General features: G+C 49.9%; 1 protein-coding gene across 1 annotated transcript; it reads right to left on the reverse strand.

Annotated features, from left to right (window-relative positions):
- Positions 1-2,294: 2,294 nt before the first annotated feature.
- SPMIP8 (sperm microtubule inner protein 8) lies at positions 2,295-26,006 on the reverse strand. Its single transcript, XM_073307379.1, has 8 exons — positions 25,926-26,006; positions 24,019-24,243; positions 18,631-18,692; positions 12,691-12,865; positions 11,271-11,332; positions 9,256-9,320; positions 9,136-9,168; positions 2,295-7,516 (listed from the first exon to the last, which is right to left on the reverse strand). The coding sequence occupies exons 2-8, from the start codon at positions 24,239-24,241 to the stop codon at positions 7,486-7,488; spliced, it is 651 nt and encodes a 216-aa protein (XP_073163480.1). The 5' UTR covers positions 24,242-24,243; positions 25,926-26,006; the 3' UTR covers positions 2,295-7,485.

Genomic DNA, 26,006 nt, shown 5'->3' on the forward strand with positions numbered 1-26,006 from the left:
ACCTATGGTTGTGACTCCGTGCCTGTGAATTGGCAGGGCTGTGTGAGATTGTACTCGTGAGCGATGAGGCTTCGGTGTGGCTTGCAGTGCCTTTAACACTGCTTTCCATGTGTTAAGACTGTATCCCGTGCGTGTGTGTATATATATTGTATTAACACGTCCAGCTCTCCTGTGTGATTGTCAAATGGTTTTGCTTTACTAATAAATTTATAGTTATTTATACCTTCTTGTGGGTGTGTAAGGTTTCTAGAGGGGGACATCACGCATGACCCCCTCTTTCCCATGGCGTTTATCCTTCTTTTGTAAATCTACTCCTGGGGCTGCTCCTGTTTTTGAGCATCTGTGGAGGGAAAAACAAGAGCATGTGCTGCTGATACCGAAGGTCATGAAATGGGAAAACGTTCAGGATTCAAGCTGCTAAAACTAAAACAAAAGAGGGAAAAGTTCTGATGTGCTCCACTCCTGCTAGAAATGAGTGCTTTGCTTTCCTTTGTCGCATCTGCTGGCTTTCCCTGGATGGAAGGTTATGGCCAAAGGCTTCCACTGCCACCAGCTTAGCAGCGATGGCTCTAGGCGCTCTGTGGCTCCAATACAGTTAGTAACGGTTTAATTGGTAAAATGGATCGATTCCTGCTCCAAGGATTCTGATTCCAGGGAAGGCTCCCACAGCGTCAAAAGGAGCTCTGCTTCTTCCTCAACGCTCATCTAGTCATCGCATTGTAATGACTCTGTGGTTTGGCGGTGAATTGGGCAGAAACCAGGCACAGAAATTCTCAAATGCACAAAGTTATTCTCCCCTCCACGCACTCCGTCATGCGGGTTTTGTTATTTTGGCCAGATAATGGAGATGCAAAGAGGAAAACAGTTTTGCCTGTTTGTGGCCCCGCTTCCTCCCTATCCCCCTTGAGATCTAAACCTGGGAGAGAACATACAGTCCAGCAGCACACGATTAATGTCAGGGGGGTTGAGATGGCAGGGCTGTGTAACTCTGAAAACGAGAGACCCGGATCAGGAACGAGGGATCTCTTGACATCAAAACTCACGCTGCAACAAACGTAGCCGGTTTCCCTCCTCATTTTTAGGTGTCTCCCTTGGGATCCTATCCTGTAGCAGTCGCACCTTCAAAACATTTCTCCCTTCTAAATGGTCCTGCTTATAAATATACAGCCCTAGATCTCCAAGCACTGTGACAAAAGAAGGGTAAGTAGTCATTGCATTTTACAGGTTGGGAAAGGAGGCGCACAGAGGGAAAGTGACTTAGTGGCAAAGCTGGGAACAGAACCCACGTCTGTGTTAAGTAGCACTTGCATCAGTGAATGAAATTCTTGGCTTCCTAGAAACAGCCCATAATGTCACTGCACTATGTGGACAGCATGTTACGTTTTCCTGGTTTTGAGGGGGAGGGGAAATGTTCCAATTCTGTATCCTAGAAGTTGGATCTATTGCGTGCTTAGATCCTTTATTGTGAAGGGAGACTTGCCTGAGACTTTGACCCCCTAACCTGGGCAGGGCAGCATCATATGGCTGGGAAATCTTTAATTAAGGCCTAGATCAGCGTTTCTCAAATGTGGCCACTGTGGGCTTTTCTTGCAGCCACAGCCTCCTGGATGGTGATTCTGGGAGGGGGGAGAACAAAGCAGAGGCCCCTCCCCCAGGGTTGCCAGCAGGGGTTGGTCCCTGCCCTCTTCTGGAGCCACTAACACTAGGAGCAGGCAACCAGTGTGAGTTCTCCACCTTCCTGGGGGCAGTGGGGCTTGGGCTTTGGGCTTCTGCCCTGGGGTGGTGGGTGGCAGGCTCTGGCCATGCGGCAGCAGCAGGCTCTGTCCCCCAGTCCCAGGGCTTCAGGCTCCGGCCCTGGGCTCAACCCATCCCCCCATGCCCCCGCATCGCCCCTGGATCCTGCTGCCTCCTCCAGCCCTCACCCATGCAGCAGGATTCCAGGCTCCATCCCCAGACTCACCCCCATCGCCCTGACCTTCACTTCCACCTCCCCATCCAGTCCTCCATTGCCCTGGCCCTCCAGCCTCCTTACCCACCTCCCCATCCAGGGTTTAATTTGTTCCTCAGCTTGCCAGGGCTGAGTAAGTCTGCTGTGAAAAGTGATATTAACAAAAATACAAACATCACTTTTCACAATAGCAGACTTACTAGCTAGCAAGTCTTAAAAAAAATCAACCCAAAGAAGCAAAACATGCAAAGCACCTTTTGTGTTTCTATTCTCTTTAGGTCCAGTAAAGAATAGGGACAACTGTACATTATTTTTATTATTGAGTCTGCAAAAAACCCAAACCCCTACATAAATAAATTACAATGATTTGGACATGGATATGTGCATATTTATTTGTTTTTCCTAAAGTTAATTAAGTATTTTAGGAAAAAATTGTCAGAGCAGCCACCAGCAAGAGTTGGTGGCCGCACTCTGAGGCCAGCAAAAAATCTGTTGTGAGAACCCCTGGCCTAGATCCTTCAGGAAGGTGGTGCTGGCAATTCAGCTAGGTGGCTGCCTTCCCTTCTGGGTCAGTATTGAGTGAGTGGCTCTGTGCTGCTGGGGTTCCTGGCTTTTTGGAGGGGAGAGAAGCATGGTTCTGACCACATGCATTAAAACTTCTGTGGCATGTTTTTCAAGCCTTGTGTCTAATTATTGATGTAAATGGGGGGCGGGGGGGTTCCCCTCACCACTGCCTAGCTTCCTTATTTGTAAGGTTATTTCCAAGCCAGACATGGGGCGGGGGGAGTTAAATTGTGTTTTAGGGTTTTAAAATATGGAACTGTTTGAACTTTGTTCTAGAGCATCAGATAATATTGTATGTCTTTGGGGCCGGTTCACCCCCCAAACGCTGGCAGCTTTGCACAGTAAGTGTCTTTTGATTTGGAATTTACTAAATAACGATAAAACCAAGAAATCTGCATAAATCAAAGGGTTAAGAGCTGGCTAAATTCTAACGAGTAATAAGTAGAGCTGGCCAAACGGTGGGAACACAACTGCTCAAAATGTTGAAGTGGTTCCTGTTTCACAGGGTTCAAAGTTGGTGGGGTCCCCCTCTTTTATTTTGCAATAGCTTTTGAAACTGCGATAGACATTTGTCGTTTACCAAAAACACTGTTTTGTTACTGGAAACTGGGGTTTGGTCAACGAGGAGTTTCAGTAATTTAGAAAACGTCTTTGAGAAATGAATGATGTCATGGAAAGGTGTTTAGAAAGAATATCCACAACGGCGACCATTTCTCATCACACTTAGTTTTTTTTTTCTTTTTTGAAAAAGGCTGTTCTGTGATTGGAAAAACCTCTTCTGTGCCTACCCCCACCACCACCTTGAGTAACTCGGTGGTGCTGCTCTGGAATTCTCCTACCAGCTTGTGTTGCCTGTGATGGTATTTGCATTGTTCAGTGCTGCTTAAGGGCTACTGCTTTTCCCATTCCACAAATCAGGAGACCAGAGTTCTGTTCCTGGTTCTGACACTGATTAGCTGAGTGACCATGGGCACGTCACCTCGCGGCCTCACTTTCCACATCTAAAATGTTTGAGAGAATGGGTAGCAGTGTCCAGTCAATACTCCTTGTCCAGACCACTCGATGTTTTGTGTATCGTTAACATGTTTGCTCCATGTCGTCTCCTCTATAAGGTAAGCACTCCTAATGTTTTCAAGGCCAACTGAGTCAATGAAAAGCTCTCCCATTGTCATTCTCAGTCTAACTTTAAACCAGCATGCCACACAGGTGGGAATGTGAGTAGCATCAGAGGATATTATATTTATAGGCATTATTCCCATCCTACTGTGATGCAGGGCTCCAATGGAAGCAATCAGCTAAGTACCAGTGGGGAAGTGGTTGGAATCCACTCAACTGAAAGGCTTCATGCTGCTTTGAACGTACTGAAGGGCTGTTTTATTTCTCGGCTTGTATCTTTCGTTTCCACCTTTCTGTGCAATCCCTTTAATTGGGCCTGTGTCAAAGATCATGGAGGCTTCTCTCCATTTCAGGGACTGGGGTCACTGTTTACTGACAGGAGCTGGTTGTGTTCTGTGCTGTTACTCCTAGCTTGCTGGAAAGTGAAATACTGTATTTGATTCGACCTCCTAATTGTCTTAGAAACAGATATGTCCTGTTATTTGTAAGTTGCCTTTTGATCATCCACCTTCCCTGGATAGACCGGGAAGAGCACTGTATCTCCCTCTTTTATCCTTCCTCATGGCTCTAAAGCCCTGCTCTCTAGTAACTTAGCCTGTCTGCTCTAAACTGACCCTAGGCACAAGACCGCTGTGCTCGTCAAAACACACTGAGGCATGGGCAGCATGAGCTGAAACTTCCTTTGGAATCAAAGCTGTGATAGCCATTATATTGGTGCCCCTATAAAGCTCTCGGGGATGTAGAGTCGGGGTAAGGCTCCTTGCAGGCGATGAACATGGCCTCCACAGCAGCGTGAGTGGACTGAGCAACACAAAGTTCTGAGGTAGGTTTTAACTGCACAATAGAATTGGTGAACACTGATTTCTGTACCAAAAGCTCCTTCTAACCCTGCTTGGAGGGGCCTGCCACACAGGAATAAGTATTAGTCTCTTAACTCCACTTTTCCATTTTGTTAAATGCCCTTGGCAATGCCTTGTTCAGGGGCAGGTAACAGAAGCCTCCCTGCTACTCTTGGGTCTCATCAATGAACAAGAAAGTACTATGAGATCTTCCAAGCAACTAGACAGCTGGGGTGTCTGCCTGCTCTCTTCTGGGCCTGACTCTGCCATCCGGTCTCTCGCTGAGACGCCCCTACCTCCTGCAGGTAAATCCTACTGCTCCGCACGCGGGTGACAGAACTGTGCTCTGTATAAACGTGTGATGTGTTTTCCACCTGAAATATACTGAAGCAGAGAAGGGATAACCTTCATTTTACAGACTCCTTTCATCCTGCCTCAAAACCAGTAATTGCACAGGCTTAACGTACATTGAATGGCTTTTTAGTTGTCCCGAAAAAGCATTCGTAGCTTTCAGGTAGGATTTTGGCGCTTGTCCTTGTGTTTAAGAGGGTGAGGCAGAATGTGAATGGCCCGGAATAGAACTGCATCGCAGGCACCAACTTGCCCCAGCCCTGTTACTTGTCTTGTGACCGAGCAACTGTTGCTGCGGTATGCCCTGTGTGGAGCGGTGTGGCTGGGGTTGCTGGGTTAGGACTGCATCGCTCTAGTACAATTACCCTATTAAAAGCTACTCCAGCATCCTGCTGTTGTGGTTTCTTTCCTGATCTTTTCCCCATGCCTGTCCTTGGCTGTAGGTGCTTCACGCTATTTCATACACCCGTTATTACAGGACCCTCAAGGTTCCCACTGAGAGTGCGGCTAGGTGCTGTGCATGCAGGATATGAAACGCTCCCTGTCCTGAGAGTTTTCAGTGTAATGGACAAGACCAAGGGAGGGAGGGGAAGCAGAAGCAGGGAGAGGTGCAGTGACTTGACCAGGTCATTGGCAGAGCTGGGATAAGAAGCCTGGTCTGTAGATTCCCAGGCAGTGCTCCACTCCATTGGACTGTGCTGCCGTCCTGAAACCCTGTACAATGCCCAGTGAGCTGCGCAGCCCGGTTTTAATCAACGGACGTGCCATGAATACTGCGCCAGGAGGAATCAACCAAATTCAATCTAAAGCCCTTTCATAGAGATGAAGATCTAGTTCCCGGGAGTATGGGACATTGCCTAGCACTGGGCTCCCATCTGCCACTATTGGCCTTTCTTACTGAGCCATTTGGTGTGTGGGTGCTTGTCCACCTTTTTTAATACTGTTTTTTTCTGGTGTAGGTTTTTAAGAATTAATATACCCCTGGCATTACCTCCCTGTGTCTGCGTCCACTCTTCTCCAAGCCAAACTCCAGGATAAGATGTTAGTCTTTGACTCAAAGCCTTCTAAATTCTTTCCATTTCGGCACCTTCTACCAAGAGGTGATTCTGAAATGGGCTGGCTTAGTTAGTATGTCTTGCACTAGCCACTCAAACAGCTGCAGCTTCGTTCCAAGTTGCCCCGGGGGGGGTGGTAGGGGCTTGTGCTTTTGGCGCTGAAGTTCCGGCATCCAGTCGCTGCTGATGCCCTTGATCGCTGGATGGTGTCAGCTGCCCTTTGTTACAATTTCAACCGAAGCGGAGGTGCCAGAATGCGTTAGCCACAGAAATTAGACACTTTGGCGTTGAAGGGATCTATTTTTGCCCCATGGTTAAGCATCAAACATACTGTGACTATTTCTTGCTGGCATAATGCAGCTCCATGCCTTCCCTTAGCACCCATCTCCGGGTAGCATTATAGCCCGGGAATGTCTCTTAAGCAAGGGGTCAGTGTAAAACTTAATGCAATGGCCCTTTCCTCACCAGCTCCTAACAGGGCCATGCATTTCTGGCTTTGGCATCTGTCCGAAGACTGTCTGCTCAGCAGGGCCCAATTCCAGTGCTGCTTCTCCGTGCTCTCCAGTAACTTGCTTTGTTACGCCCAGCTTGTCTGTCTAACTGGGAGCAAGACACATACCCTATCACTGTAGCATCTGAGCCCTGCACAATTCAGGTATTTATCCTCACCACAGTCCTGAGAGGCAGAGCAGTGCAAATATCCATCCCCATTTCACAGGCGGGGAACTGAGGCACAGAGGGGCTGACGCACCCAAGTTTAAAGAGCTCCACTGGGCCAGCCTAGGCCTGTGGCCATTTTAAAGGCACCTTCCAATTATTCCTAAATCTGCTCTGCCAGACCGTGCAGAATGCTGCTAGGCATGACACTATCCAGTAGGCACAGAGAGCTGGGCTGGGAAGTTCTGCGTCATGGTATGGAAATGGCTCTCTCGCAGGGACTCTGGGCAGACAGGGTATTTGCTGGCAGGGGGAGGGCCCTGGCCCTGGGAGGCACAGAGTGCTCTGGAGGTCAGGGCTGGGTGCGGGAGAGTTGAGCCTTATCCCAGTGAATGACAGGAAGTAAATGCTAGCAGGTTTAGATGGATGGGGAGGTTGGGGGGGAAGAGAACTGGGACACTATGGACATCTCCAACAGACAGGACACAAGGGTTGCCTCAGTGCCCAGCATTCTTTGTTTGAGCTACATGTGCATAGCAGGGAAGGAGAAGAGCCTGTATCTTTGATATATGTACAGCACCTAGCGCAGTGGCGCCTTCATCTTTGACTGGGGCCTTTTGGTGCTTCTGCATATAATTGACTGGTGCATCTCTGAAAATGTCCAGCAAACCTCTTTCTTTTCCAGCTCACACCAACTTTCCATTCCTGGTTTCCTCACAGCTCAGGCTGAATGGCAGGGTAGGGAAGAGAGAGGTCTGAAAACCTCCAGGAAGTCCCTCCCTCATCCTCTCTTCGTTTATATTTAGACATTTTAAGCGTGGTTTTTATTTGCTAGGAAGTGGAACCAATGTGTATCTCCTGCCCTTGGATCCTGTGCGCTTTGGCTGTTGGACCTGGCTGTCAGAGGCCAAGTAGATTCACCTCTGGCTCCACACCCTTTCCTGTTTCCTGCCGTCTAGCGCCAGGGCTGGAGGTAGTGAGAGCGGCTACGAAGGAAAACAGACACAGCATTTGATGAAGCACAACAAATGGCTTCAAATGCTTTCACTAGGTGATCCCCCTTCCCCCTAAGCACTTGTACTGGGCCTTGGCCCATCTTCCCTGCATGGAGCACTTCCTTTCCCCTTGTCTGTTCCTAAGAGAAACCTCTTCTCCCTCTCTTTCCTTCCCAGAGTCCCACCTATTCTCTATCCACTCCAGGGACCCTCCCCTTCTCTGTCCCTTCCACCTCCGCTCTCCTCCCTGCTCTTCTTAGCAGTGCCCTAAGCTGCATCCCTATTCGCTTCCTCTAAAGTGCAGAGTAAACATGCCCCTGCCTCTAATATTTGGAACTAACTTGTCTTGTCCTAGGGTACCAGGCTCGCGCTCTCTCACACCTATCAGGAGCTTGCACAAACCAGTGTGTTGATTCGAATGGCTTGCATGCACGCTCTGGTAGATGCTCCATGTATACATGTGCAGAGTAATTAATTTTGGCATGGGATCAATGTTTGAGCACGTACACCTAACTGGAGTTAGCTGGAATTGGCATCTGGATTTCTTACACAGCATGTAACCTGAAATGGATTTATTTCAATTTAAAAAAAATCCCTCAGGAAAGCCCATGCTATGTGAAGAGCATGCTGAGGTGGAGAAGTGAAATGCAAGACTCCGCAAATGAAAAAAACATAACTTGTGACAGCGGCCACAACAAGCTACACTTCCATATGCCCCCATGCTGGTTTAGTTACAGCAATCCTGGGTGTTAAAGCAGAATACGAGTGACTGACAAGGAGGAGGAATTGCACTTGGTGTAAGAACCACAGCGTCTAAAGTCTGACTGTTGTGCTGTAAACTTCTCGACAGTGTGGCATTCATACACGCTGCTGCAGTAGACAATACTGTTTGTAAAGTCTGTACAGCCCTGGTATGCTCTTGTGCTTCTTACAGGCTCAAAGATGTTAAACGGCAAGGAGTCGGGGGCTGAATGATTCACTAACTGCTTTCCCTGCCTATGCTAGCTTTCTGCACAGGCCCATGATGGGGAGAGTTTTTTGCCAGCAGTCCAGTGTGATGGCGGAGTTGCATAGTAGCATTGTGTTGTCCAAATGTAGGCTAGGCTAAAGGCAGATGGGTTAGGACTGTCCCAGCTGGCAGCAAGCCAAAGTAGGACAGCTAGTCCCTTGACCATGTGTGCGCACGCAGAATCCCATTAGCACTTGCAAATCAAAACTGGGGTGCGTGTGGTATTTGTCTCCTCCCCAGCTGTAAGCCGGGGCCGGTGCTGGTGTGCTTCTGATCCTGACTGTGAACCCCTTCCTTCCAGCGGTGAGCAGTTATTCACCTGCATAGTCCCCCAGGGAGCGTATAGAGTTTACTGTCTGGCCCTCAGGGAATATCTGGCAGAGGGAGGATGACAAGGGGCTTTATGCAAATTATTCTCCTCCTTCCCCACAGCCAACTTCCCGAGGGTGAGAGAACACATTACCTCCCTCCATGCACTCCCTCCCCTCAGCGCTCAGCCTCAGCCCATCTCCCCCCACCCTGCCTCCCTCACTTGTCCCCCCAGCTCTCGCCCCCTCGCCTTGGCCCACTTGCTGAATTCAGAAGCATCTCTGCTGTTTACCTGTAGGCTGACCCAAAGTTCCTGAAAGTATTGCTGCAAAGGAACAGAAGACTGTAAGGCACAGAAAGGCACAAAGGGGTTACAACGGCAGCCTGGGTCAGGGAACCTGGGGCTGCTTACGTGCTGCTGTAAGGGAGGGGCTTCTGTCCATATCTGTCCAGGCTGGGGTTCTGATTGAGGCAGTACTGGAAGGACAGCACAGAGAGTGGTCAGAAATGGTCACTGTAACCAAGTAGCACCCCCCTCCCCTCCAGCTGCACCCTTTTGCTGCCACCTGGCCAGCCACTACAGCAGTGGTCCCCAAACTGTGGGGTGTGCTCCCCTAAGGGGGCACAGAGGAACATCTGAGGAGCATGGCGGGGCCCAAGCCAGCCCCCGCGGGCGGGTGGGGAGGGAGCCCCACTCTGCCCCAAGCTCTGTTCTGGCCCTGGCCCTAGCTTGGCCCTCGGCTGTGACTCCACTCCCGGCCCAGGGGGTCGTGGACATGTTCCATTACTGGTAAGGGGGGGGGTACAAGAGGGAAAAGTTTGGGGACCACTGTACTAGAGTCCAGCCTCTCCTGACCACTACGTGTGGAAGTCAAGTTTCCCATTGGTTTCCGTAGCAGCCCCCCGGGTGACTTGCTGCATGCCTAATGTTAGAATCTAGGACCTGAGCCTTATTCTCCTCTCCCACCCAGTGTAATTCTATTGATTTCAGTCGAATTACACCTGATTTATATTGGCAGGTTGCATTAGTCTCAAGAGAAGGAACTGAAATGGTATTTCCCAAGAATAAAGGTACCTAGAAACCTTTTCTGTGACCAGGGAAGACCTCCTTCCAAAACATGGTGAGATCTGGAAGCTAGTAAGTGCTAGAACAGGTCACACCTTGGATGGGACATAATCATGGAAAATCCAGGTGCTGTAGGCAGTGGTGCACATGTTTCAATAGGTGGCGCTCTTGTCTCAGTCAGGCCTGAGCCAATCATAGGGTTAGAAGGGACTGCAAGGTCTGTCTGCCTCTGGTGCCCAGGGTCACAGTTGCTCAAATGAGATGTAAAACCTAAATTCTTGTGGTCAGTGGTGGGCCCATGGGGCTTCTGGTTCTTGAAACAAGAGCAAAAAACCTTGTGGCAGGTGCAGAAGGGTTCCCATGTTCCACCCCAGATGTGGCTGCGTTTTAGTGCCGAGGGAATGGGAAGTACAACTTGTAGAGCACTCTAGAAGCTTTCAGGAGAGGAGGTCCAGTCTGGAAGTGGTGGGAGTTATTACTGTGAAGGAAATGTAGAACTTTGGAGCTGCTTCCCGTTCAGTTCCTGTGATTTAGGCAGCCCAGGGCGGTGACAGCTGCTGCTACTGGTGAGATGGTGTTGGTACTATAAAGATACTCCTGCCAGTTGGCAGCTGCCTGCTCCTTTCCTTTTCCTGGCCTCCCCTCCCGCAGTATAACTGCCAGACAGCTTTTCCTTATATCTCTGGACCCAAATCTCCCAAGGAACCTGACTTGTATACAGGCAGCCCCCCCCAGTGCACATACATTGGGGCATGAGTGTACCTGTAACTACCTGTGGACCGAGTCAGGCTGGAATAGTGGATCCCGGGGGGGCTGTAGGGTGGGGAATGGTGACATGGAATTCTCTGCAGTGGTAAAGCCCAGCGTGGGATATGAACTCGAGTCGTAGTTGGTAAAAGAGAAATCTGAGAACCCTTGTGGGGGGTCGAGGAGTCTGGTAGGCTATGAAGGAAAGGCCCTTTCCTCCTCTCACGTTTATGAAGCTACAGTAAGAGCCTTCCCCAGCATCAGCCAACCGGATCTGGAAGTGAATTAGACTCCGACTTTAAGGGCAGAAGGGACCAGCGTGATTATCTAGTCTGACCTCCTGCCTATGACAGTGTTCCACTAACCCAGTGGGTCTCAATTTCTCCATTCTGGCAACTCCTAGAATTCCCCTTCCCTCTAGCCAGGACCTCCATCAGAGTGAGCAATACGGAAAGGACGGGGTGGTCGTGGCTGATATCCCATGTGTTGATGCAAAATGCCTGTCTGGAGGAGGTTAAACGTAAATTCCACTTTTCCCCAGGCAACGTGTGATCCCCAGGGCTCCCAGCAGGAGGCAGCTGCACGGCAATTCAGTGGCACCGAGAACTCCTTACCCTCCATGTCTGAGAGACGTCTGGCTTTAAGTACCTGACGGCGTAACAGCTGAACCCGAGCACTGGGGGGAGAGAGAACGGTGCACACGTTGTTATCACTAGTGACCCCAGCCCTGTTGCACGCTAATATTTTAATTCTGGCTTGAATTGATAGCCCCACACAATACCCAGGCAACAGGGCATGCTGGGAGAACGCCGCATGGCAACCCCTGGGAATGCGGAAAGACTGACTTCCTCATGGTGAATATCCCCCCTGCGCGCTAGGCTCCTGTCCTCCAAGGTTGGCAGCAAGAGCTTAAAATATTTCTGGCCCCTCTCAGCTGGATGCGCTGAGGGAGAAAGGCGGAGGGAGCTCCGGCCAGCATGTCCACACTGATGGTCTTTGCGCTGTCAAGAGAGCTGCTTTGCCCTGCTCGCCAGTGTCCATGTAAAATGAAAGAATAAAGCAATAGCCCCTCCTGTCCTTTCCCCTTCACTGCCCCAGCCAGCCCAGGACTGATGTGGTGCCCATCACCAGAACATCTGGGTGCCCTTGGCTAACATATTTAGATATTCATTTCATTTTACACTGCCCTCAACTCTGCGCTGGCCAGTTTGCTGCCAATTTCCGCAGTACATTGGGGGTTTTTGGCACGTAGGAAGGCCTGGGGACGGTTTGGCGGAAGCACGTTCTGCAAAAGTGATCAGCAAACTGGTGTTGACTTGTCATCACTAAGTTCCTGAGTTAACACCCCATGGAGACAAATGGGAGCTTTTGCACCTTTGAGCCAGCTCGGGCACTGCGTTGGTTATGTTCATTCCACAACCAGAAAGCTTTCTTCGCCGCCATCAGGATTAGAGACTTAATATTTTTACTATGAAAGGAAAGAATCTAGAATACCACAGCCGTGGCAACTAAAAGTAAAACTCTGCATAATCACGTTCTATACGGGGCTCTGGTTATGAGCAAGTCATTCTGGAAAATACAGGGAGAGTGAATGGATTTCGGTATCCGGCTCATCTGTGTCTCCGGCTGGCTCTGTAGCCTGATCTGACAGCACGGCTATTCCAAAAAGAGAGGGCAATTTACTGTGCATATGGGCTGGCTCTGATGCAGCATGTACGTGTGGAAATGCCACACTTACAACCCCCTGGGCAAGCCACAAGGCAGTGGCCCCTACAATCCCTCAGAGCTCTTGGGGTGCTGTGTTGGTCAATATCACAGCTGTCATTTTACCAGTGAAGTCTTGGACTGGCTTCATCTTGCTCGTTGGAAGAGCCTCCAGTCATTAAACCTCAAAAGGAGTAGGCAGCATGGGAGCCCGTCTCCCAAACGGGCAGGCAGGAGGGTCTTCGAGCTGCCTATCTAAGAGAGGAACTGACGATGACTTTTCCCTTCCTTCAAAGGGAGGCTTTGCCCCTCCCATATGCCTGGCTGTACCTTTCTTATTCACGCTGGGTAGCTTGAATTCTCCAGCAGAGGAGATGAAGCGTGACCAGTCAGCCATCGCCTGTGTGTAGCTTGGCCATTCCTCGTGGTTAGTGCTGGGAGTGAGCGGAGCCATCTTCCCTGCTCGGTACCTTGCAGTGAGGGACTGGCCCAGCTCGGTCATCCCCTGAGTAGCAAAGCAAAAAAGGGATGTTACGCCAGGCTCCCAGCTGGGAGCTCAGCAGGGAAGGGTGGGGTGCAGGGCAAGCAGCAAAGTTGAACCCTTTGCATCCCACCCATGCTGTTGGCCTGCAGGCCAATTCAATAGACTGCCCTCCCATTTCATGAGTTTAGTCCAGTGGTTTTCAAACCGTGGGTCACGATGCAATGGAAGGCACTGGGCCAGGGCGGCTCTGGTCAGCACCACCGACCAGGCCGTTAAAAGTCCCGGCGGGGGTGCTGCCCGGCTAAGGCAGGCTAGTCCCTACCTGTTCTGACACTGCGCTGTGCCCCGGAAGCAGCCAGCAGCTGGTCCGGCTCCTAGGTAGGGGGGCCACGGGGCTCCACGCACTGCCTCTGCCCCGAGCACTGGCTCCAAAATCCCATTGGCCGGTTCCTGGCCAATGGGGGCGGGGGGGCAGTGCCTGCTGGTGAGAACCGCACGGAGCTGCTCGCGTGCCTCCACCTAGGAAGCCTGCCTCTGCACCCCCACTGTGCCGCTGACCAGGAGCCCCCCGAAGTAAGCCCCAATCCCACGCCCCAATCCCCTGCGCCCCAAACCCTTCATCCTTGGCCCCACCCCAGAGCCCTGACCCTCTCCCACATCCCAACCCAGAGCCCCCTCCCACACCCTGAACCCCTTATTTCCAGCCCCACCCTGCAGCATTCACCCCTGCACCCCAACCCTCTGCCCCAGCCCTGAGCACCTCCCACACCCCAAGCCCCTCATCCCCAGCTCCGTTGGGTCACGGGCATCAATAAGTTTCTTCAACTGGGTCGCCAGAAATTTTTTTTGAAAACCACTGGTTTAGTCCCCCTAATTTTGAAAACCCCTGGTTTAGTCTCCCCTTCCCCCTAATCTGCAGCCAGCAAGTAGAAAATCCAGAGTCATCTTTTCACTCTGGTATCCTTTTACAGTCAGACTGATCCACATCCACCTGGCAGGGGCCTGGCTCCAGATTCTTGGCTAGTTGGCTTATTTTTATGCAGCAAATATGTGTAAATCAGAATGCTATAGACTTGGCAAAGTCTTGTGAACCTTATCTGATTAATGGAGGAAGAACAATCTTGCACTTAAGGGCCTAGATCCTTAAAGGATTTCAATGGGAGTTGGGCAGCTAAACACCTTTGAGGGTCTGGGCCAAGGGAGAGTACAGGGAGCCAGCAGATCTGCTAGTCCTCCTGTTCTTTTTGCTGATACAGACTAACACGGCTGCTACTCTGAGATCTGCTAGTGACTCCCTGCTGACTCCCTATAGCTATGTCTCATTAACCTCTGTGTGCTTCAGTCCCACGATCTGTGATATGGAGTTGCTAATAGATACTTACCTTGTAGGGTTTATGCAGATCAACTCATCAGTGCCTGCAATGTAATTTAGGAGCCTGGGATAGAAAGTGCTACAGAACTGTCAAGTAACATCAATCTCCATAATAACTCTGTGATACAGGGAAAGTATTATCCCCATTTTACAAATAGGAACAATTGAGGAACTGAAGTGATGTGACATGCTTAAAACCAGACAGTGTCAAAGCCAGGATTAGACATCAGGGGTTCCTGGCTCCTATGCTTGGCCCACTCCATCACACATGGCCTTTATACAGGGAAAATGCTTGTATTTGCATTGGTTACTAAAAGTACACAACATAGTGCCTTTGAATAGGCCAACAAATATGCAAAGAGAAGCCCCTTTGTCCCAACGACTGTCAGCTGGGGTATTGCAAAGCGTATGTTGGTCTAATAACTGGCATCCTATCACCTGCCCTGAAAATGATCCCACTGCTTAGGCTAAGCTGGGGTTTGAGCATCTGAAATGTGGGCCTGCATTCTCTGTGAATTCACTCACTGCAAACAGCTTTTTATGGTGCAATCCAGGATCCTTACCTTCTTCTACTGCAAAACCACCATCGCTTACCTCTCTAAAGTTTTTTATGAATAGCTGCTCTCTGGGCTTACATTGGCTTCTAAAATCCTCAGATAACAGTACCTGTAGAAACTGTCCTGCTGCCTTAATCTCCAGGCCCCACAGTTATGGCACATGGTAACAAAAAACACAGAGGCAACGGAATTAACTAGTCAGAGCGTGAGCTGATGAAAGTGATTGCAAGCTACTCGCTCCTGTTCTGAAACAGGAAAGACGGATGTTTAACAGAAGTTTAACAGAGCTTGGAGTAAAAGCCAGATGGATCCAACTTTGACAGGAAGTGGGGCATAGGGAAATCCTGCTTAGAGGATGAGCTTAGAAAGCAGTTCCTCTTTATCTCTGTTTGCTCCTTGCAGGTAACTAACTTCTGAGAAAGCTAAGCCTTGGGAGAGCGCCATGGAGCAAAACTGAGCTCAAACTGCCCCCCCGCAGTGCCCGAAGAGAGAACAAGATCCACACACCCCACATTCAGGAGAAATCTGGGCCAAATATATCAAAGAAACAAGTGTATTTACAATTACACCTTTTCATCTCCTGCCACTTCCAATCCCCCTGTTCCTTCTCCCCCTCCTCTCCCTTATCAACACAGTTCTTCCCCAAAGCCTTTCAGCAATGAGTCATGCCCCTCCTGGCAGCTGATGTCCTTATCACAAAGGGATATTTACCACCAGTTGTCCAAGAATGTGTCTACATTAGAGCCCTGAATCTCATTTATGCTAAGATGGTGTAAAGGGTTTTAAAGCAAGCAGAAAAACCCTTTAAGCTGCTGGAGAGCTAAAAGTGGCCTTAGTACAAATGAGAATTAGGGCTTAGATATTTTTTCCCCCTTAAAAATCCCAACTTCTGCCACCAGCAGTTCATCCTAGTGGAGGACATCTACTGTTTGGGGGGTTTGTGTGTGAGATTTTTTTGGTTGAAATCTCTGATTACACACATTTAACAGACCAGGTATGTCTGTCAAATGTTACTATTCAAAAAAAAATTGAACAGATGTGCTGTTTTTTGGGGCAAGTGAGCATACTCTGAGTATTGAATAAATGGTAACAAAATATCTGAGCATCTTCTATCTTGCTGGGTATGTGTCACAGGACATGCTGCTGGGTGGCGCCTCCTGGCGATGCTGGGGATTAGCTCCACCTGGTTCAGCACCCCCTTTCTCTTCCTCTACCTTTGCAGCTCTTCTTTTGCTCACAGAGTTGCAACGTGGCTTCGTGACTCAGCTCTCCAGCCAGCTCACACTGTGATCCCCCTTCCAGGGGAGTCTTTCAAAGTGTCTCTCCCCAAGCAGCATCAGGCAGCCTCACACCCGCTGCGTCACTCCCGCATTCTTCCTATTCACTGCCCCAAGCATGGCCATTCTGCAGTGGAGGTCGGGGAACCCAGGCCCACCCTCTACTCAGAGTTCCAGTCCAGAGCCCTACAGCGAGTAATTAAGGGCTATGGCTATACCTACCGTAGTGCTCTCTTCCCTGGACTTTGTCCTACTATGCTTCCCCAAGCTTTTCATTCTCCAGTGAAGTCTTCCTAGTCAGACCCCCTCTCTTAAGGCTGCTAGGTAACCTCTTTCTCAGGTGTGCCCCCCTCTGGGGGACAGACTTCAGGCCTCTTCTTTGCAGCCTTCACTGTTACCAGACTCCTGGCTTTACAGAAGCCTTGATTGTCCCCTCACAGGTGAGCTTCCCGCTAATTAGCACTCTCCACACAGCCTAAGTCTCCCCCCTTTGCAGCTTAATTGGCTGATTAGACCCACCTGGCCTAATTCAGCTCTCTCAGGGCCAGTGTGGGCAGCTGTGAACAGGTTCAGGTCCATGGTCCACCACCCAGTGACTGCTGTAGGAGGGGTAGGGGAACTCAGGCCTTCCTGCTCGACTGGGTTCCAACTCAGAGCCCATCCAGCATCTTCCACCCTGGGGCACCTCAAGTCAGCCTCCTTGGGTCACTTCCTATCCCCCCCTTTCCTACAGCAAGAAGGACAGGAGGACTTGTGGCACCTTAGAGACTAACATATTTATTTGAGCTTAAGCTTTCGTGAGCTACAGCTCACTTCATCGGCTGCGTGCAGTGGAAAATAGAGTGGGGAGATTTTATATCAGAGAACATTAAACAATGGGTGTTACCATACCCACTGTAACCAGAGTGATCAGGTAAGGTGAGCTATTACCAGTAGGAGAGAAAAAAAACAAACACAAAAACAAACTCCAAACCTTTTGTAGTGATAATCAAGGTGGGCCATTTCCAGTAGTTGACAAGAACGTGTGAGGAACAGTAAGGGGGGGGGGAAATAAGGCTTGAATAAAGACTGGGAATAGATGGGTCATTACACAAACATGGGGAAATAGTTTTACTTTGTGTTATGACACATCCACTCCCAGTCTTTATTCAAGCCTCATTTTGGTCCCCCCACACTCTTCCTCACACGTTCTTGTCAACTGCTGGAAATGGCCCACCTTGACTATCACTACAAAAGGTTTGGGGTGTTTTGTTTTTTTCTCTCCTGCTGGTAATAGCTCACCTTACCTGATCACTCTCGTTACAGTGTGTATGGTAACACCCATTGTTTCATGTTCTCTGTGTATATAAATCTCCCCCCTGTATTTTCCACTGAATGTATCCAATGAAGTGAGCTGTAGCTCACGAAAGCTTATGCTCTAATAAATTGTTTAGTCTCTAAGGTGCCCCAAGTCCTCCTGTTCTTTTTGTGGATACAGACTAACCCGGCTGCTTAACCCTGAAACCTTTCCTACAGCATGCTGCTGTTTGTCCCCATAAGAGCTATCTCGTGGGCTGCCTACCCAGCTCCGGCTCTATCCTCCTGCAGCACCCTCAGAGCAACTCCTCCCTACCCCAGCTGAGCCGGCCGCCGGCTCCCTTTTAAGCCCCGCCTCCAATTGGCGCATGCTCTGCAAGGGCACAGGGGCGGGATCTGCTCTTTAACCCTTTGCTGTCCAGTGAGGGGTTTAGATATCCCACCACAGGTGCACACCCCAGCGCAGTATGTAACTGGTGCATTATTTTTCCCGTCATAACCACCTCCCAGATTTTTGTGAACCATTCTTCTTGAGTTGGACTGTTTTTTTTTTTCAGGAGCCTCTGCTGGTGTTTTACCTACCAGTCATCTAACCCTGCCCAGGTCTGGTCCAACATGGTGATTAAGATGCCACAGGATGCAGGTGCCCTGTCTACACTCAGGCTCCTGCTGCTGGAACTGTGTTGATGGTAGCAATGGTGGGAGAATTGAATAGTCCAGTGTAGGCAAGGGCAACGGATGTCAGCCATAGTCAGTCCCCTCCCCACATCTTCCTTCAACCAGGGCTGAAAACAAATGGACCAATTGGTTTGACACCCACGCCAGAAGGGATACTCTGCCCTGGTTGGAAGGAGGCGTTTGGCATGTTTCTGTAGCTGGTATTGAAACTGATTTGCCTCTGTCTACTAGCAGCCATGTTCTTTTCAACCCCAGTTGGGGAACAAGCTGGGAACCAGTGGTGGAAACTGATTGCCAAATTCAAGAACATTATCCTAGTGTAGACATGAGCTGGTTTGTCTGTACCTGTTCTGGATTGTAAGTGCCTTGGAACAGGGACTGTAGTTCCTTATTTGTTTGCACAGGGCCAAGCAAACAGCTGATGCTGGCTAATGTCTGAAGGTCCCTCAGTGCTTAAGCAAAGGTGGATCTGGGTGATATTCAGGATTGAGCTTATAGGGAGGGGAAGGCACAAGTGGGTTACATGAAGGCCAGGACCTAGACAGAAAGTCACCAGATGTGTAAGTGTCCCTCATAATGCTGCTTCATTTGGCTGAAGTGACTCACCAGTGATGAGAGGCGCTTGTTGGGGACTCCTCCCAGAGTGAAGGATGCGTTGGCAAAATCCTCTGCAGGAAACAGAAGGGAGAGAAATGAGAACCGCGGCCTTCTTGGTCATTTCCAAAGAGTGGAGAGCAGGTTTGGCCTCGCCCACCTGTTTGGCCCAGGAGTGTGTCCAAGACAAAGCACTGGGCTTTGGAGCCTGTTCAAAAACTGCGTTTGAACTGGCTCCAGACACAGCTTGGCCAGCCAGTGAGGGCAAAAGGCCAAACTATTTTAGAACATATTTTGGAATCTAGGAGTGATCCTATTTCCCAAGGGTGACCCCTGGAGTCCTGCAATGGAACACTCTGAATGGGGCTTTAGAAAATGGCTTTAAAACAGTTTAGCCCCACCTCTGCTGATTAAAACCATGCTGGGGTAGTGTTGTCTAGTGGGTATGACACCAGGCTAGACGTCAGGAGACCTTGGTTCCTGCCTGGCCTGGCCATTGACCTGCTGGGTCATCTTGGGCAAGTCATGTCCCCTTTCCTTGCCTCCGTTTCCCCTCCCATGCTGCATCTGTCTTTGTTTAGGACATACACTCCCTGGTTCAAGGAGCTTATCTCACTATGTGTTTGTACAGCACCTAGCACAATTGGGTCCTGATGTTTATTGGGGCTTCTAGACTCTTCTGAAATACTACAAATAAATAATAGTGTTAAAAACCAGCTTAGCAGGAACTGTGTTGAGACTTCAGCACAGACAGGGCTGCAGAGGCCCTCTGTGTGCTAGACTGCCTCAGAAGCCTGCCATCCGGGTGCTCCCCCAGCGGTGGTAACAAGAGTGGCTATGTTAGCATGGATGGGTGCGATGAAGTCGAAGTTCTGTCGGCACTGATTCTGAATTGGGGCTGATGTGATGAAGTTGGATCAGGAAGTTGCAGTCAACGAAAGCCTCTAGTGTGGATCCACCCAGAGTTAGCAGAGTTGTGGCGTGTCTCTGCCAAGCCAGGGGCCCTGGTGAGTGATCAGCAGCACTGGACAGGGTGGTGGAAGTACAACAATTTGGGACAATGGGTTTGTTCTAGACATCATCTGGGGGGTACTTGAGAGAAGTGGGAAATTACCAAAAAGCAGAACAAAAGCGGCAGGTGACCCCAGCAGGAGCCTATAAAGGGACTCGCTGGGGAAAACTGAACTGGGGGGAGAGAGTCATTTTGTACCAGATTAAGATGAAGGAGGTTGTTGCAAGGGGCAGGGCAGGCAAGGGGGCGGAGGACTGACCCTGCCTCGTGGAGCATGGATGATCCGCCAAAGGGAGGGTAAGCGGGGAGGGTCACACTGCCTTTAGGATGTTTGATCGCTTTGTGCGGTCTCCTGTGCTTTATTTGGTACAGAAAGGAGTTCGACTGGACCGTGTATGCATATTGACTGCTTAGCAACTACTGTGTGTCCCAGAGAGAGTTAGACTGTAAGCAGAAGCCTCACTAATTGCCCCTTTGGGGTGGAGTTCTGGAAGAGGGGTGCATTTAAGGACAGGGAGTCCGAAGGGTCAGCGCTGTTCCCTGGGGGGCGTGGACGGCAGGTCCCAGCACTCGGAGGGGGCTGCCTGATAGAACGTTTGTGCCCTAAGCGTGTGCATAGTGACTCCTGGATTGGGGCAGTGGCTCGACTTTGTTGGTCTACAGGGGCTTGACGCCACCAGGGGATCCAGAGCATAGACGGTTGGATCCCTCTCACAACAGTCCTAGTGAGAGGCCAAGTGGGAGGCTCACTAGGATCTGTGGCAACGGGGCGCAGGCAGCTGCCTGAGGTCTCAGCTCTGTGTCACTAGGCCTCAGGATTAGAGAGCATGACACCCTTCCCCAGGATACACAGGCAGCCCCCGCCCTTTGGTACCACAAATGGAAGTGCACCCCAAAACAGCTGGTGTAGAGAGGAAGGCTTGGCCCCCTGAAATCGCACTGTGCACCCTCTTCTTAGCCGCATTCTCGGCTCACATCTGCAACCACTAGGAGGCAGTACGACTGTCCTCACCTGACTGTGAGGATCACTTGACAGTGACCTAGGATGATGTCATCTGTGACAAGATGAGCCTTTCTTGTTCCAAACATATTGCCACTATTCAAGAAGGACAGTGCATTTCAGATGGCGTGTCAGGCCTGGCCTGCACATAAAGTAGTGGATTCTCCAGCTCTTGCTGTCTTCAAATCCAGACTGGACGCCTTTCTGGGAGCTGCTGTAGTCCAAAACGAGTCACTGAGCTCAACATGGGGGGGGTCACTGGATGAGATTTAATGGCCTGTGACCTACAGATCAGACTCGATGGTCCCTTCTGGCCCTAAACTCTATGAATCTGTGAGAATCTCACTGGGGCCGTGTGACGGGGTGTTCCAGGTGTTTGCTACCAGCCAGCTTGGGGCACCCCCCATGCAGAGAAGAGCCACAAGTTCAGACCTCCAGTGCTTGCCTGGAGTGGCCTCCCATGATCAGCCCTGCAGGAGGCGTGGACCAATCAGGACCCAGCAGGCCAGATAAAAAGTCTGTCACTCGTCAGGGTGAAGCCAGTGCAGGGAAAGGAAGCTCTCCGTCCTGGCCCTAACCCGTAGAGCATGGTCAGGGCCTAACCTTGACGACACTGGCCTCGGGGCTCTGTGCAGGACGAGTGTGCATGGTATGGACTTTAACGCCCTGGCGGCTAGTTTGAATGCAGCGTTAATTTGTTTTCTGTAAATTAAAACCTGAGGTGAGCTTGTCCTGTGGGCAGGGATGGTCTTTTTTGGGGGTAAATTGGTACAACTTCCTCAAGCGGACAAGGCCTGGCAGGCACAATGCTACACCAACAGAGCTAGCTGTAACTTGATATGTGTGTCCACACAGAGGTTTGCGCCTGTTAAATGATGGGCTTGTGTACATGGGGAAAGTCACTAGTACAACTATGCCAAGTATAATTATATCACTATAGTTAGAGGAGTATTACTCCCTGTGGGGACACTCTTCGGGATGTCTTTGCAGCACTTGGCTCTTCACTGGGTGTTGCCCCCTCTCACACAAAACCCGCTCACTCAATTCTAGTGCCTCTTTCCACCCAGGCTAGCTGCCTCAGCCTGGACTACACCTTAAAACCTGGGTGCCACTTTCATGTGGTCTGGTAAGGCCCACTTTGCAGCGAGGATGCAGGCTAAACCCCTCGGGTGCCGAGCATTGTCCATTGCCTTCCCACAAGCCCCTCCTGTGCCCAGTAAGACAAACAAGTTGTCTGGCTGGGATGATTTAGTTGGGGTTGGCCCTGCTTTGAGCAGGGGGTTGGACTAGATGACCTCCTGAGGTCCCTTCCAACCCTGATATTCTATGATTCTAAGTTCATCCACAAATTCACTGGGAAAGACTCACAGAGCAGTTCAAATTTATTTGAGCATAAGCTTTCGTGAGCTACAGCTCACTTCATCAATGAAGTGAGCTGTAGCTCACGAAAGCTTATGCTCAAATAAATGCTCAAAGGTGTCACAAGCCCTCCTTTTCTTTTTGCGGATACAGACTAATACGGCTGCTACTCTGAGAGCAGTTCAGTGCTCTGCAGCACAAAGACCCATGGGATGTGCCTTGAGGAGTCTTTGACACACACAGGTGAGTTCAGCCCCAGTGAGGACGCAGTAAGGCTTTGTAACGTGACTGTTTGCACCCAGACTAGGCTAAGCCAGGTGCTGATTATCTGAGTGAAGCCGCACCCTTATTCCAGAAGGTGTCTTTTTCCAGTTTCGCTTAACCCCTTTATAGAGCTTTGTATAATTATGCTGGTAAATTTCCCCATGTAGACAAGCCCTAAATCAGTTATTAAACTGATTTTGGTTCAGCTGATTCAAATCAACTTCTGTGTATAGACAAGGTAAAGGAAATATGCTACCCCACTCATTCAGGCAGGAAAACAAAGGCACTGTCTAAGAGGTGGTGATACTCTTTGATATGCTAACTACACCGCAGCTGCTAACTGGGGAGGAACTGCTCTCAGTTTAGGGGAGCAGGGATCACAAACTTAATGAGCAATGTCTCCGTGCTAATTGAGCAGGGAGGCTTGGCTGGAAGTTTGACATTGCAACCAGGGATTTTGACACCCTAAAACAAAGGAGCTGGAATCTATAAATAGAGAGGGGACAAGCCTTAGCCCTGGGGAGACATGCATTGGAACTGACTGAATCCAGCCTGCTGCTGGCAAGAACAATCTAGGCCGTTGCCGAGATGAAAGGAACTGATCAATAGACACTAGCTATGGGATTTGGCCTGGCTAGGTAGACTTTATGAAGTCTAGACAGTCATGTCTTATTCTGCTTAACTTTTACTTGTTTTGATTCCCCTCCTGTCATTTTTCTAAGACAAACACATCTGGTTTTATCATAGCTAATCTGAACCGCAGATAGTGAATGGGGGCTGTTCCTGTGGGACGGAAATCCACGTCTGTCCTGCGAGGCGTGGGCATGGGGTCTCATCTTCCAAAAAGAACTGAAAAGCTGCTGGCTTTGGGTTCAGGGATAAGCCTAAAGACACCGAGGTGAGCCCAGCTCTGCAAACCTCAGGTGAGCCCATAGAATTGTAGGACTGGAAGGGACCTCGAGAGGTCATCTAGTCCAGTCCCCTGCCCTCATGGCAGGCCTAAGTATTATCTAGATTCAGATCATCTTTCTATAGAGCCAGGGCAAAGATTACAGTAGAACCCCTGGGCTATGCTGTGCTTGCTAGCGCATGCATACAAGTGAGAAGTTACCCTGGGATGGGAGGGCTGTATTGTTGAAACCAGCCTGATCTTAATTTGAAGACAGGTTGGTAGAATGGTCTGTCTGGGGACCAGTAGCATGCTTCATAGAAGCATCAGTAAAGTAGTCAAGGGCAGGCTGTGTATTTAGCTGAGTCCCTTGGGTTATGCCGGACTCACCTAGTGCCCAGATGCTGCATGACATTACCGAAGAAAGTCACATTCGTGCCTCGCTGCAGTGTCCATGTGACCTAGGCTACGAGAGTGCTCTGGGTTACCAGTGGCTGCAGGTAGACGGAGACCTTGCGGCCTGCCTTTCTGACGTGTGGAGCATCCACAGCTCCCGGTAACTTCCCTAGGAGTCGTAGGGCTCAGCACCTTTGAAAGCCAGGCTGCTGTTTTATAGGATAATGTCAGCGCTTGAGAAAGGGTGGTGTTACCTGCCTGCAGGCCACAGTGCTGCCTAGCCCCTTATATATAGAGCATCTCTGCCCAGGATCTCAAAGTGCTTTACAAAGGGGGTAAGGATCATTTTCTCCATTTTACAGATGGTCCAACTGAAGCACTACCAATAAAACCCATTCTCCTGAGGCGCCATCCAGCGCACTATCCACAGGCCCACACTGCCTCCCCAGAGAGTATATCAAAGCCCAGTGCTGGCATTACCTTTGGTGCAGGCCGTGATTGTCCTGGAATGTTCATCTGGGAGTTTGTTCCCTGCTGAGTCCATGTCCATTCGCCGTAAGGTTGGCAGGTCTGGGTGGAAAAGCCTGTCCTTTACTCCAGCCAGCATGACTTTCCTAGGGTCCAGGGGCAGGAGCACAGCTGGGGCCGTGTAGACACGATGGCCATCTTCAGGCCATGGTACCAAATCAATTACTTGGGCCATTGCTGTAAACGGCCAACGAGAGAGCAAAATGAAAGAGACACGTGCAAAACCATGGCACTTACTTGCTAACGGCTATACATCTATCCTGACCGACAGACTGTGTGTCCTGATAACGTGATGTGTACAGGATGTCCAGTTTATCCCCTAGAGGTGAGGCATGGTTTGTTTCCCTGTTTTGTTGCCGGTATGATAGCAAAGGGAACAATACACAAACCTATCAAATGGAGATGGCCCAATGAATGTTTGCTGGGTTTTCCATGCAATACTTCAAAACACAAATGGTCTTGGGTGGGCTGCAGGCATACCAGGCAGGTGATTAAATAGGGCCTGTTAGAACGTTCCACGCTCTGAGCTCAGATACCCCTTTGCAGTCCTGATGAAGGCACAGGGCCGGGTGTACATGCAGTCTCAGGACAGCAGTGACCTTAGTCACTCAGGATCAAATTCTCAGAAGCAGCTCCTACTTTGAGGTGCTTTTTCAGTGCCCATCTTCAGACACAGACACCTTAACACCTGCCTTGTGCCCATGCTTCCCTCCTGACTACGTCCTCTGTGCCCTATGCCCACTCCTCACTTCATGCCTGCTTATGGTGCCCTGGATGCTGGGATCAGCTTCCTAGCTAATGTGACTCCATAGCTCCAGCTGCACTGTCCAGGAGCCACCCTGGCTTTGTTCTGTTTGTATTGGTCTATACTGGATCCACTCATGACTTTTTAGGGCCTGATCCGATTCCCACTGAAGTCAATTGTAAGATGCTCACTGCAATGGCAGTGGAATCAGAAAAACACTGGAGGGCAGATTTCGGTCTTGTTTGGCACCTGACCTGGTCAGCTGTAAAGAGCCATGGCCCTCATAGCACTTTAGAAATAACAACGTGCTCAGATCTGCGGAGGGTACATGACTGCAAATGAGGCAAAAAGGGACTGTAGATTACTTCCCCAAGTTTCTGAAGCAGGAGGGGTAGAAGAAGAGACAGAGAACAATGGCAGCTTGGAAGCCTGTTTTCATCTGCAAAGCTGGGGAAGAACTTGGTTAAAGTCAATGGAAAACCTCTTACTCCGAGATCAGTAAAACCAATGGTGAAAATCGCCTAGAAAAACATGGACACCATTAAATGTACTATTTTGGTTCAGGATTCATAGTCTCTCTTGTAAGCTGATCTCACTCTCAAACAACTCAGTCACCTACATACCACACCCACAGAGGTCCACCGGAATCAACACTCTGGTTTGGATCACTCCCAAACTTTGGGAAAGTTCATATCCACCTCCCAGCGGACCCCTAGCTCCAAAACCAGCTGAACTCAAATCCTGGCTTCTAACCCCTCTGAACTTGGAGGAGCGAAGCTCTGACATGTGCATCTTGCTGCATTCAGGAAGCACCTGGCAGGGAGTTCATTGTGAGTTTTCCCTGCACTGCCACATTTGACTCCCAGGAGAAATGCTCCCTGTAGATCTAAAGAGAGAGACATCAGCCCCAGGACGTGCAAGTTTTTCTGGACACCTTAGATTCTTCCCTTGTGAGCAGGGTTGGTCGAAAGACACGACAAAGACAGTGCAAAGGAAAAGCAACCACCCGGGCTTTAGGATCGACTAGAAATGTCTGTACAGAGCCTCGCACATTTTGGGGTGCTGCCATAGCATAAATAGTAAATAATTATAAATATCTAAACCGAAGGGATACCTATTTTCTCAGCTTTCTTCGCGTTGTCTCAGGCCTGAGGTGGACTCCAGTCATTCTGTTTACTGATCCCTTATTCCCCAT

Source organism: Lepidochelys kempii, chromosome 12 (assembly GCF_965140265.1).
Source record: "Lepidochelys kempii isolate rLepKem1 chromosome 12, rLepKem1.hap2, whole genome shotgun sequence".
Lineage (NCBI taxonomy): Eukaryota > Metazoa > Chordata > Testudines > Cheloniidae > Lepidochelys > Lepidochelys kempii.